Below are 12,235 nucleotides of genomic sequence, written 5' to 3'. Positions count from 1 at the left end.
CTGCCTTTATACTCTTCTAAAGATTCACTCGATCTATCCTGTTTATACCTTACATATGCTTCCTTCTTTTTCTTAACCAAACCCTCAATTTCTTTAGTCATCCAGCATTCCCTATACCTACCAGCCTTTCCTTTCACCCTAACAGGAATATACTTTCCCTGGATTCTCGTTATCTCACTTCTGAAGGCTTCCCATTTTCCAGCCATACCTTTACCTGCACACATCTGTCCCCAATCAGTTTTTGAAAGTTCTTGCCTAATACCGTCAAAATTGGCCTTTCTCCAATTTAGAACTTCAACTTTTAGATCTGGTCTATCTTTTTCCATCACTATTTTAAATCTAATAGAATTATGGTCGTTGGCCCCAAAGTGCTCTCCCACTGACACGCCCAAACTTTCCTCATAGCTGATATCCTCCAAACCAGCCAACATCCTGGTAAACCATTTCTGAATCCTCTCCAAAGCCTCCGCAATTTTGTCACGTGGCAACCAGAACAGTACATAATATTCCAAATGTGGCCTAACTAACTTTCTATACAGTTGCCACATGACTTGCCAATTTTTATAGTCTATGCACTGACCAATGATGCTTTATGCCTTCTTGACCACATTATCCACTTGTGTTACCACTTTCAGGGAACTGTGGACCTGTACACCTTGATCCCTCTGTATGTTGCTGCTACTAAGGGTTCTGCCATATACTGACTACTTTTGTCCTGCATTAGATCTTCCAAAATGCATCACCTTGTATTTGGCTGGATTACATTCCATCTGCCATTTCTCTGCCCAAGTCTCCAGCCTATCCATATCCTGCTGTATCCGCTGGCAATGCTCCTTACTATTTGCTGCTCCCCCAATCTTATTGTCATCCATAAACGTACACATCAGGCCACCTACATGCTCCTCTTATTCATATGAGAAACAACAGGGGTCCCAGCACTGATCTCTGAAAAACAACTCTGTCACAGATCTCTTGTCTAAAAGACACCCTTTCACGCCTACTCTCTGTCTTCTATGATTAAGTCTATTCTGTATCCATCTTACCAGCTCACTGTGAATCCCATGTGATGTCACCTTAGTATTGGCCTGCCGTGAGCGACCTCGTCAAAAGTTTTGTCAAAGGCATTGTCCATATAAACGACAACTTCCACCCTACCATCATCACTTTTGTGGGACATCACCTTTCTCCAACAAACCCATGCTGCATTTTGCTAATAAATCCATATTTTTCCAAATGTATGTAAATTCTATCCCGAAGAATCTTCTCCCTCTGACAGAAGACTCACCGATTTATAATTTCCAGGATTATTCCTGTTGCCCTTCTTAAACAAAGGAATAACCACAGAAATCCCCAGTCCTTTGGGACCTTTTGTGTGGCTAAGGTGGATACAAAATGTCATACTAGGCCCCAGCAATTTCCTCACCTGCCTCCTGGTATAGATCCCAACTAGAGACTTGTCTACCTTAATGCTTTTTCAAAACATCCAACACCTCCTCCTTTTGTATATTGACATGCCCCAGGATATCAACATACTTCTCCCGAGACTCACCATCCACCTTCTCCTTCTCCTTTGTGAATACCAATGCAATGAATTCATTAAGGACCTCACCCACTTCCTCTGGCTCCATGTATAAATTACCTTCTTTGTCCTTGAGTGGACCTACCCTTTCTCTAGCAACACTCTTGCTCCTCTTATGTGTATAAAATACCTTGCAGTAAGTCTTTCTTGCAGTAATGTAACACATATTTGAAACATAACAATGTCTGCTCCATTATGGTACTGATTACTGCACCATGGGCAATGTCCATAATAACATAACTAGGCCTACTCTACAATAGGTGTCACCTAGCATTACGGCCACTGTCTACTTTCACATTTCATTCTCACCATGTCAACAAAGAAAGTAGCATTTTTGGACCTGAAAAATGTGATAGCGATAAAACAGTTTTTCAATATGACTATCTCACATTCTTCTCAGATTATCTTTACACCTCTTTAGGATCCTCTTCTCCAGTATATGTTATCCCATTAAGAACTCCACCCTGTTACCCTAAACACTATTAACCAGCAGTTTCAGCAATAGTCAGCATTCCAATTATAATCATAAATTGATATGTTAATATTAGCCCTTGGACATTGCCAATGTTTGAAAGAAAGTCAATTTGAGCAGACATCGATCTAGGGTTTTTGTTAGCAACCTTAGTAAAATATAATGCTCAGCTCTTTGAAAGACTGCAATTGAAGAAGTGTAAAGCAAGGTGTTAAACAGAATGTGGACACAATGGGCTGAAATCTTACCAAAAGTTAGATTGAAAAGATATTGCTTTGCATGCCTTCGCTAAAGGTTTCAATGTATCTGCATGGCCTCTAATCGAAAAGGCTGACCCAGAAATGCCAAGTATAATGACTTCTAATATACCAAACAACTGAATTTCTTTGGAATGCAAACTCATTGTGCGTCTCCAAAAGGAAGGGGTTAGCAGGATTTTGGAGTTCTTTGCATAAGGCAGTAAAAGGCCCTGTACTTTAACTGAAATGTGCTCAATAGCAACATAGCACGGGCGGCACAGTGGTTAGTACTGTTGCCTCACAACACCAGAGACCTGGGTTCAATTCCCGCGTCAGACGACTAACTGTGTGGAGTTTGCACATTCTCCCCGTGTCTGCGTGGGTTTCCTCCGGGTGCTCTGGTTTCCTCCCACAGTCCAAAACAAATATGCAGGTTAGGTGAATTGGCTATGCTAAATTGCCTGTATTGTTAGGTGTAGGGGTTGTGCTTTGGTGGGTCGGTGTGGACTCGTTGGGCCGAAGGGCCTGTTTCCACACTGTGAGTAATCTAAAAAAAAAGCAAGGTCTTCCAAGTTAAGGAAGATGTTCCTCTAGCCCCAGGTGCAGAATCCCAGACAGAAGCTGCTTTGAGGTCCTTCATTTTAATCACAGGGAGAGTGTTAAATGTCAAGGGTGGGTTGAGGTTTCTTACAAGCAAATTGATCTCTTCCAGGGATTGCTATACCAACACAAAGAAAGTGTTGGTTTCATGATCAACAATAATATTCTTTTATACTTTTCTCAAGACAACATGGTTCACATTTTACATCAGTGATTCAGGTCAAATCTTTCTGTGCTTTCTGGCTGTTGTGAGGTTCAGAACTCCTTGGGAGCTAAAGCAGAGCTCTGTTAAGGATTATCAAAAGACAAGAGCTTTCTTCTTCAGCTATTCAGGTTTGTGAAACAACTCCACGGAAATGTGACAGTTGATGAGTCCCTGGGAGTCACTGTGTTTCTTTGAAGAAAAAAGCAAAATCGTCAGGAGTTCCCACTTTGTAATGTTGTAGATACCTGTGCGTCTGAGAACGACGAACAGCATGTTTGGTGGTGACTCAATCTGGTCCCATACATTAAGGATGAATTTGGCTGGGATCTAGAGGGTTTATAGGGCAGACCAAATCAGACTTACACAGCCAGGCAGACATTACACCATTTTTCCCTCCCTCTCTGTGTCTAAGGAAGGGGGTGAGAGAGAGAGAGGACTGCAAAGTGTGGTTAAGGATTGCAGATTGATAGGTTTTGTTTTTTGGGGGAAAAGGGGTTGTTAAAATGTGTGGCGACACTTTGAAATAAGACATGTCGGTACTGATGGGATGCGAGCGTCCATTTGAGCTGCTTTGCCAAAAGATGTGAGGGCTGTGCAAGTTGTGGGGTTCGGGTGGAAGGCAGAGAGCAAAAAGAAACTGAAAAAATACAAAGCAGGGGGAAAAAACGGATGGGGTGGGGGGAGTCTGCATTGTGGGGCTGAGACGGGGCAGCTTCAGTGGTCTTGGATCCCTTTCATCAATGGTGGAAATTACACACTCCCTCACGGATACATGATAATTATACATTGCTGCACACAGGAACTTGACAACGCTCCAGAAATGTGACAGAAAGATGCCCAGGCACCAAACACAACAGCTTTTTACTTTTTTTTGTTAGGTGGGGGCGGAAGAGAGAGAAGCCTTTGCACTAGTCGGGCGGTGAAAGGGGAGGGTCGGCTGGTTATTGTGCGGGCCTTTGAATTCATCCTATTCCTTGTTTACCTCGCTGGGCGCAGTGATATGATTTGTGCAATATGAGGTCGCAACATGTTACTGGGGACGACAATTTGCTGATTCAAGAGGGCGATTGTGTCTGGTGCCAGTCAGTCGCAATTAGGAAAGGCATCAGGGAGGCCTGAAGGAGCTGCAGTGTCTTGGGCCCAGCTTCATAGAAATCAGCTCACCTGAAACTAATTGTCACAACAGAGTCCGTATGTAAATGAGCCCCGGGGTTAGCGTGGGAAAAGGAAAACTGTCGCAAAGATAGGTGACCTGCTGGGCAGGGGGTCCGTTCAGGGGAATTCTTTGTTTGAGGAGTAAAAATTGTTTCTCTTTGTTTAAATCCTGGAATGAAAAGTAGAAGGGGAAGAAGAATCACAGAAAATCTAGTGGTTTGCTCAGAGCATTTGTATCACAGCCAAAACAAGACAAAAATGCAATGGACTTAACTTTTTTCTCTCGTTTCTTTTACTCTCTGTTTACTTGCTGCTGATAACAGGATGAAACGTTATGTTTCACGATATTTTTTCAGCCGCCTTGTTCTTACTTCTTACACCACCCCTCACAAACTTCCACACACCCCACTTTGAGGAAAGTGTTTACAGTTTTTGTAAGCTGTCTTTCAAAAGCTTCAACAGCCAAGCAGATTATTTCTGATGCATCTCATACTTCAGAAGATATTCTTTTAACACGGTGTCAGATTGTTAAATGAAGAATGTGCCCAGCCATTTTTTTTCAGTTCTTCAGAAAGTTAAGAGTAGCCAAACATGGTATTGTTTGGTAAAGTTGTCCTCTTTGACAATGGTAATATATTGATGAACAAACGGAGGAGTCTGTACGAAATAAAGATTCTACATAAAAAGCTCTGATTTTATACACAATGTCAGCCAGCTCATTCCCCATGTTGATTTACATGCCATTTTTTTTCTCTCTCCCAGAGTCTGGGCAACTAGCAGGTGCTTCGATTGAAGGTTAGTCGGACACAGCTGATCAGCAAATTTAACCCTAGGTTTTGTGCTGTGTTCATGTATAGCTTTGTGTCTGTGTGCTTGTATGTTTATGTGGTTCTGTGTGCACTTGTGAATTTACACATTCCTCTGTATGTTTGTGTGCGTGCTTGCATGTAAGTTTGTGCATTTCTGTGTCTGTGTGTATGCATATGTATGTTTCTGTCTTCATGTTTATGGGTGTTTGTGTTTCAGCATGTGTGTGTGTGTGCATGCATGTTTCTATATGAATGTGTGTGTGTGTGAGATGCAGTGTGTGTGTAAGTATATGTGTTTTGGTAGCCAGCAGTTTTAAGAACGTTTCTAATGGCTGTAAGATAATTGTTAATTCTTACTGACAAGTCCCTGCCTCCCCATATCAAGTGGAGAAGGTGGGGTTTGGGGTAGAGTCGGGGTTGGGGAAGTTATTGTGGGTTGATATCTTTCATCAAAGCTAAGAATAAATAAAAGGTATGCATTTAATCCTACTGCTGACTGTATTAAGGTTTTGAATTCATTGCCATCTGTGGGTTGATCAAACATAATAATACCTCCTTGCATAAATTTTAATAATGTTTTCTCTGACTTTCATATAAGGGGTATGTTGGGAAATAGTGTATGAAAGTAATTTCATTTGAAAAACTGTGAAATGGGTACACAGGGAGTTGTGTCCTATATATGCAATAAATTAGACTGAAACAGAGCTATGATATCAAATTGCCCCTGTCAGATTAGAGTTCACAAGTGGCAGTCTGACACCATTTGTAAACTGGAAGCTGTTGCTAGTGTCATTGTTCCAGTTCTGTATCCCAACCATTTCCCCATTTTATATTTTTTTCCCCATCACTGTCTTTCCCTCCCTGCTCCCTTCATCTTAACTAAGTTTGGCAAAATAAGCGACTCTGCTGCAGCAGCTAGGAAGCATTCTGCCGCCAACTCATCAAACTTTAATCGTAACTGCATCTTAGTTTTTGAATAAAGAACACTTAAAAAATTTAGATGCAAATTATTTTGCATTATTCATGCTCTCAGTGTCCTTGTAGATTTAAACACTTCTGAGGCCACCTTGATTCCAGTAATTACCTAGGCACTTGCTACTCTGTCATGAATAAGGTATTTCATACAAGCAAAGTATGTGCCCGATGAGCTTTTAAAGTCGCTTTACACTGAACTTGTGTATTGCTTGGTGTGCATGAGTAAGTGTAACATGAATTGTGATCTGTCTCAGGTGGTAAGAGGCTGTGTCTGGAAATGATGTGATAGAGGCTGAGGTCTTCTTGCACATGGTCATTTTCTTATTGCAAGAACTTAAGAAAAATAGTCAACATTTGCAGTCAATCACTAACTACACATTTGTGCAATTAATATTTAATTATTTTAATAATGTTGTGTGGCTCGCTTGTATAGTTTAACACATTAACCATTCTTTTCTGTCATTTAGAACATTAGTTCACGTTTTCATTTACTGAGCCTGTTAATGCCTTTTTTATTATTGTATAAAATGGATGCTTCACTTTGGATACTGCTCATAGTTTCTTGTTCTGGATTCCAAATCAGCATTTGTTAAGTGATCACTTTGTCTATACCTCAGTTTAATAAAATGTTTGGAAAAAAATTAAGCAACTTGACAAAAAATGGAACAGTTTGAAATTATTTATTTGTGTGTTTAAAACTCATTTTACTGTAGTAAGAGGTAGAATCATGTTTCTGTCACAACATAGAAATAACATTTTAATACCTGTCCTTCTAATTATACACACAGTGTATTGCGCTGTACACTTTCTACAGTTCTAATTTTCTTCTATAGATTCTCCCATTTAGTTTTTGAAACCGATGTCATGGTTTTATTATCCTTTCCCTCCTACTGTCACTTTTAAAATTTATTTTACGAAAACTGTTAATAGCTGTGTACAGTTTAATTATTATTTTCTTACCACACAGTCAGATCCAAGTGTTCACAGCTCTCTCTAAGCAAAAAGACCTCCATGAAATGACAGAAGCAATCTGCAGCAAATGTCGTTCCACTGTGTTTTGTATTGATGCGGGATGGTTTTGGGAACACATTGGTATGAAAGTGGTCCTATAACCTTGGTGTCAAATAACCCATTGCTTTGAGTTTGTATTGGCTGCAGTGTGACTCCAATCTATGATAACCATCTTACTGGGACTGAACCCTGAACTGTAAATGTTATTTTCGTGATTTTATCACTTTTTTTCTTTTCTATGATTGGAAGAATGGAAATGCTGATTACGTGGTGCTGTTGTGTGTGCACAATGTGAGGAAGTGGAAGAGCCAGATAGTGTTTATTCATTATGAAAATCCTGAGCAATTTTATAGTCTTCAAATATCATGAAGTGTCAGGTACTCTCCCGAGTTATGTAACTTTCACCAATATCACCATGATAGTTGAAGATTGGATGGTAAAGTCCATAGGAATTCATATCTCCGTATAAAACATTATTTAACAGTATTGCCTTTATTGTTTTGAGCTGTATTTAAATGTAGACAAGCTAAAAATTGTTTCCTATCACTCCAATTATCATAGAATTGGTCTATGTTGCATTAGTGACTGAGAGGGGAAGTTTTGTATCTCAAATTAGCTGCTGTGCAATTGACCATTTTGTGATGGCAACTGGAAAATTATAGCTGGCTCTTTCATCACAGGAACTCTGAATAACTAAATCTCGCTAATACACAATATTTATAGCTTTCACCAGAGAGTTGACTTGGTACTTGTTCAATAAATCTGCCCACTCTCGAACTGTCAGTAATATTGAGTTTTGGAACTGAAGAAAATGAGACAAATAGGAAAGAATTGAAGTTTCTTATTTGCATGTTAAACTCTTCAGTTGAATTATTAGGGACATTGGCAATAGTTTTGGGTGCTTTCAGCAGCTTTAGAACTCTGAAATACCCTTCTCGTTGCATGGCACATGAGTAGATTGAATTGGGCCAGATAGTCTAATGCTGAGGTGTTGATGGGGATGCAGTGAATGCCCAGAACAAGCATATCATAATGGCACTTTAGATACAATACTGATTTGATGCCAGGATGAAATTTCAGCATTCCAGCCTCTTAAACATTTGCAGAGCTAAATATGTGTTAAGCAGTTGGTAGGACAAATACCATCTCTCCCTGTGCCTCACCCCTGCACTATCACCGGGGATCATTAACTACTTACAAGTTAATTGCTGGTTGATTTTTTTTGACTATTATTATGATCTGACAAATGTTTGGTGCTTTCTATAGTTGATTCAACTTTCAAAAGATTTGCAATGTATCAGGTGTTCAGGATTTTTGTACAAACCAGTCACTTCCAAAGTTGAGTGCAAGAAGAAGCATGACTGGGAGAGTGGGAAGAGGGCATGCAGAGCAGAACAAGAGTCTAGGAAGAAAATTGGAATAGGAAGAAGGGAAAGAATGGCTCTCTCCAGTAGATCACATCTGGGTTGTGCTACTTCAGTGGCTGCAGCATGGCTAATGCACTCCACAGTGAATGAGCCTACATGTGCAAATGGAACCTGTCCCCACTGCCATGATGGAGTGAATGGGATTGAAGGTCTACATAAACCCCTATGCCAGTGTGCTGGATTCTTCCATGTTCTATATTGCCAGAAACGTTCTTCCAAACAAACCTAACATCTTGCATAGTTTTGTATATCCATAAGCCTCCTTTTGTACTTACCCCATCACTGTTTTCATTTGAGCCCTTTCCATTGAAGGAGATGGCACTTGCATTCTCTTTTCCTCCTGCTCTGTCTGCAAGCCACTCATATCCAGCAGATCAGTAAGTGCAGATCCCACCTCTAATCTATCCTCAAAGATTATGCACGACATCACTGTCTGAGTTGATGACTGCGAGTATAAAAGTCAATGTTGCTACTATGTGTGTTTATCACTACTCTCTTGGTGTTCTTCCACTGCATGTCCAGGGTTGGAACTTTTCAGCATTGGAAATTAGAAGGTGACATGTTTAAAATTGTGGTGTGCAGAGAGCGGGAGAAGTAAGGAGCTCATATTTTCACCATTGTCAATCAGCTGACAGTATTAGATGAAGATGCAATAGGATGTGAGAAGCCTGGGGATTCCATCATCTTTGATGGATTCACTCCCAGAGCAATGGCTGTTGCAATACAGCCAACCTGGCCTCTTCCACGGATGAGGCTTAGGAAATGAAAACCCACCTAGCTACGTTCAATAAGCTGCTGATGCCTTTGCTTGTACATCACTTGTCATTCAAAAGGTGGGAGTGTGTCATTGAGTATTTTGTAATCCATTTTTCTAATGTGGCTGCGATGGTTGAGTAGTTGGCATTGTGTACAACTTGTAAATGTGCATGTGAGATTTGCGTGGAAAGGTGAAGAGACACAAGAACATTATTGAGAGAGGTTGTCGGTAAATGAGCATTGTGTGTGTAGTAATTTGAGCAATGGCTCTGGCTCCAATTACAGCTTGAAGATAGGAGAACTGAAGATGCATTCACTGACCTTGACTACATGTGAGAGGTCATTAAATTTCTTGCAACACTGCATCCAGGTCCTGGGGGGCTTGATTCCTGGCATTAAACTTCATGGTTATTTACTCTTATCACTTTTTGATTGTGAATCTGGAAGGCCTCCTTTCTCCCACCTCCCTGAAGATACAAAACATTTCTCTTCCTTTCTATATCCTCCAAAGCAGCATCTGAAGATCTTAGAGATTTTGCTCTCCTTTGTTGTGCTAGTTCTCATCCTTTGCCAGGTCGCAACTCAGCACCTGATTCAGTCACAATGCACCTCCATTTTGAGAGATGTAAGCTAGCTTTAATTGATTCCATCCACTCGTGATATTGACCCATTGCTGATACAAGCAGTCATGGGTTGTACTGCCCAAGCACAGAGATCATTCAAGTGACAGGCAGCTTGAGGTTGCTGGGCTATTTATATTGCAATTGACTAGCACAGGTTAATTGAGCATCATAACTTAATGCCCATGTTTAGTGCTGAAAGTTTTGCCCCTTTTTTGTGTTGCTGTTAGGCAGTTTTATCTGTTAGCATTAATCTTCCAACTATAGTTGAAGCTGTACTTCAGCAATTGCCTTTGCAATGGTACATCTACATCTGGCCTCCTATTTGTTACTTAATGTATGTTGTTAGATTTGACACATTGAGGTTAAACTTTGTTAGTAATAGGCCTTATTAATATACATCTTAGTTTTGTCATTAGCTATTTTGAGTAAGATATAATTCAATGAAGTTGAGCTTTATAAGAACACTATGGAAACATCTCTCAGAAATATCGCAAAATGTTTCACATACAACAACTACTCTGTTGTTCTGTTAGTAACTGTAACAACAATTTTATACACACCAGAGTCCCACAAACAACAGTAAGATGGATGAAAAGATAATCTGCTTTCTGGTTCTGTGTTTCTGGTTGACCAGTACACTGAGTTAACTTGCTACTTTTCATTAAATAGTAACTTGAAGTGCCTACCCGAACAGATAAATGGACCACCATAATTGGTGGAGGGGTAGTGTGGGGCAGAGTTGAGATGGAGTTAGTTTTACATTGCGTTCATGATAAGCAAGGAGTAGGGTGATGCTAAGCCTTCTTTTTGAAACCTGAAAGAGCAATACTACATGCACAAGGAGAAAGTGAGGACTGCAGATGTTGGAGATCAGAGTGGAAAGTGTGGTGTTGAAAAACCACAGCAGGTCAGGCAGCATCAGTGGAGCAGGAGAATCGACCATCTTTGGTATAAGCCCTTCATTAGACCTGTTGAAAATAAATCCTGATGAAGGACTTACGCCCGAAACATCAGTTCTCCTGCTCCTCAGATGCTGCCTGACCTGCTGTAGTTTTCCAGTGCCACACTTTTTGATACTACTGGCAGAAGGAAATTAAACAGTTTAAAAAGAAAAGAAAAGATTAGATTCCCTGTTTAAAAATAAGGGTTGCCATTTAAACAAACTGAATAGGCAAAAGATTTTCTCAAAGAGCCAGTCATGAACTAATAGTTAAAGAAATTACTCCTGAGGCAGAAAATATATTCCAATTATATCTTGGTTTTAAGGTATACAATACAAGGACCATTTTACAATCTCAGAGATGATCATATGAGAGCTTCAAATAATTCGAGAAAAAAAAATCAAGTTTGTAAATGGTTATTGGCACATGAAATGATTTATTTCTAACAAGCTACTTTCAATTTGAACACGTATGGATTATTTTTCGAGATAAATATTCGGAAGCGAAAAGGCAAAATCCCAAGGATAGAAGACCAGTGAGGTGCTTGCATGATCCTTGGAGATGATCCTGCAAAAAAATCTAGGATATCAAGATAATGTTGCAATCTATGGGATTGAGTTATGACTGTGTCCTTTTTTTCTTAATGATGGCGATTTAGTGGACTAAATTGTGTTGGCATGCAAAAGAAATCTATAAGATCAGCAATGACCCCACAGAGAATTGAGGTACTGTTAAAACTTCAAAGTTCAGAACAACTGTTACAATACTTTTTCAAAATCCTTTCTTATTTTGCTGCTTGCGATATGGCTGTCGCTAATGTTGGAACATGCATTTAAATACAGCAATTGCTAAAAATGATGAATGAGAAATAACTCTGGAGCAACGGAGTATGACACTGACCTTCAGTTTCAACCATTCTGCAATAGTTCTGGCATGATATTCACATGTCTCAAACTTTGAATTGACACTTCTGAAAATTCAACAGTGGCAGTTGACTGATTATGGGAATTTGGATTGAAACTTAAAAATGATCTTTGAAGTTTCGAATATATTTCTATTCACTGCATAAATGTAAGATTGATACTAATCAATCCAATAAGGAATTCAGAAAAATACCTCTTACTCAGAAAATGGGGAGAACATGAAACCTGCTGCCACTTGGGATGGTTAAGGTGAACAGCACAAAGATATTTAAGGGGGAATCTGTATAGATACATGAGAGAAAAAAGAATGTTGAAAAACTGATTGCATGAGAAGGCATAAACTAGGAGGATTCTGGATTAGTGGTGCTGGAAGAGCACAGCAGTTCAGGGAACAGCACAAAGATATTTAAGGGGGAATCTGTATAGATACATGAGAGAAAAAAGAATGTTGAAAAACTGATTGCATGAGAAGGCATAAACTAGGAGGATTCTGGATTAGTGGTGCTGGAAGAGCACAGCA

General features: G+C 39.8%; 1 protein-coding gene across 1 annotated transcript in view; it reads left to right on the top strand.

The window, feature by feature from the left end:
* The first annotated feature begins 4,939 nt into the window (after positions 1–4,939).
* The window catches only part of LOC122551730 (zinc finger E-box-binding homeobox 2-like), a 113,267-nt gene continuing 105,971 nt past the window's right edge, over positions 4,940–12,235 (top strand). Inside the window, exon 1 of the mRNA XM_043694099.1 lies at positions 4,940–5,045. Within this exon, the coding sequence (XP_043550034.1) occupies positions 4,955–5,045 (91 nt within the window). The 5' untranslated portion in view covers positions 4,940–4,954. The remainder of the gene's footprint in view (positions 5,046–12,235) is intronic.

The sequence above is a fragment of the Chiloscyllium plagiosum genome, chromosome 7 (assembly GCF_004010195.1).
Source record: "Chiloscyllium plagiosum isolate BGI_BamShark_2017 chromosome 7, ASM401019v2, whole genome shotgun sequence".
Lineage (NCBI taxonomy): Eukaryota > Metazoa > Chordata > Chondrichthyes > Orectolobiformes > Hemiscylliidae > Chiloscyllium > Chiloscyllium plagiosum.
Note: the sequence above shows the minus strand (reverse complement) of the source record. Positions and strands in the feature narration are given on the sequence as shown.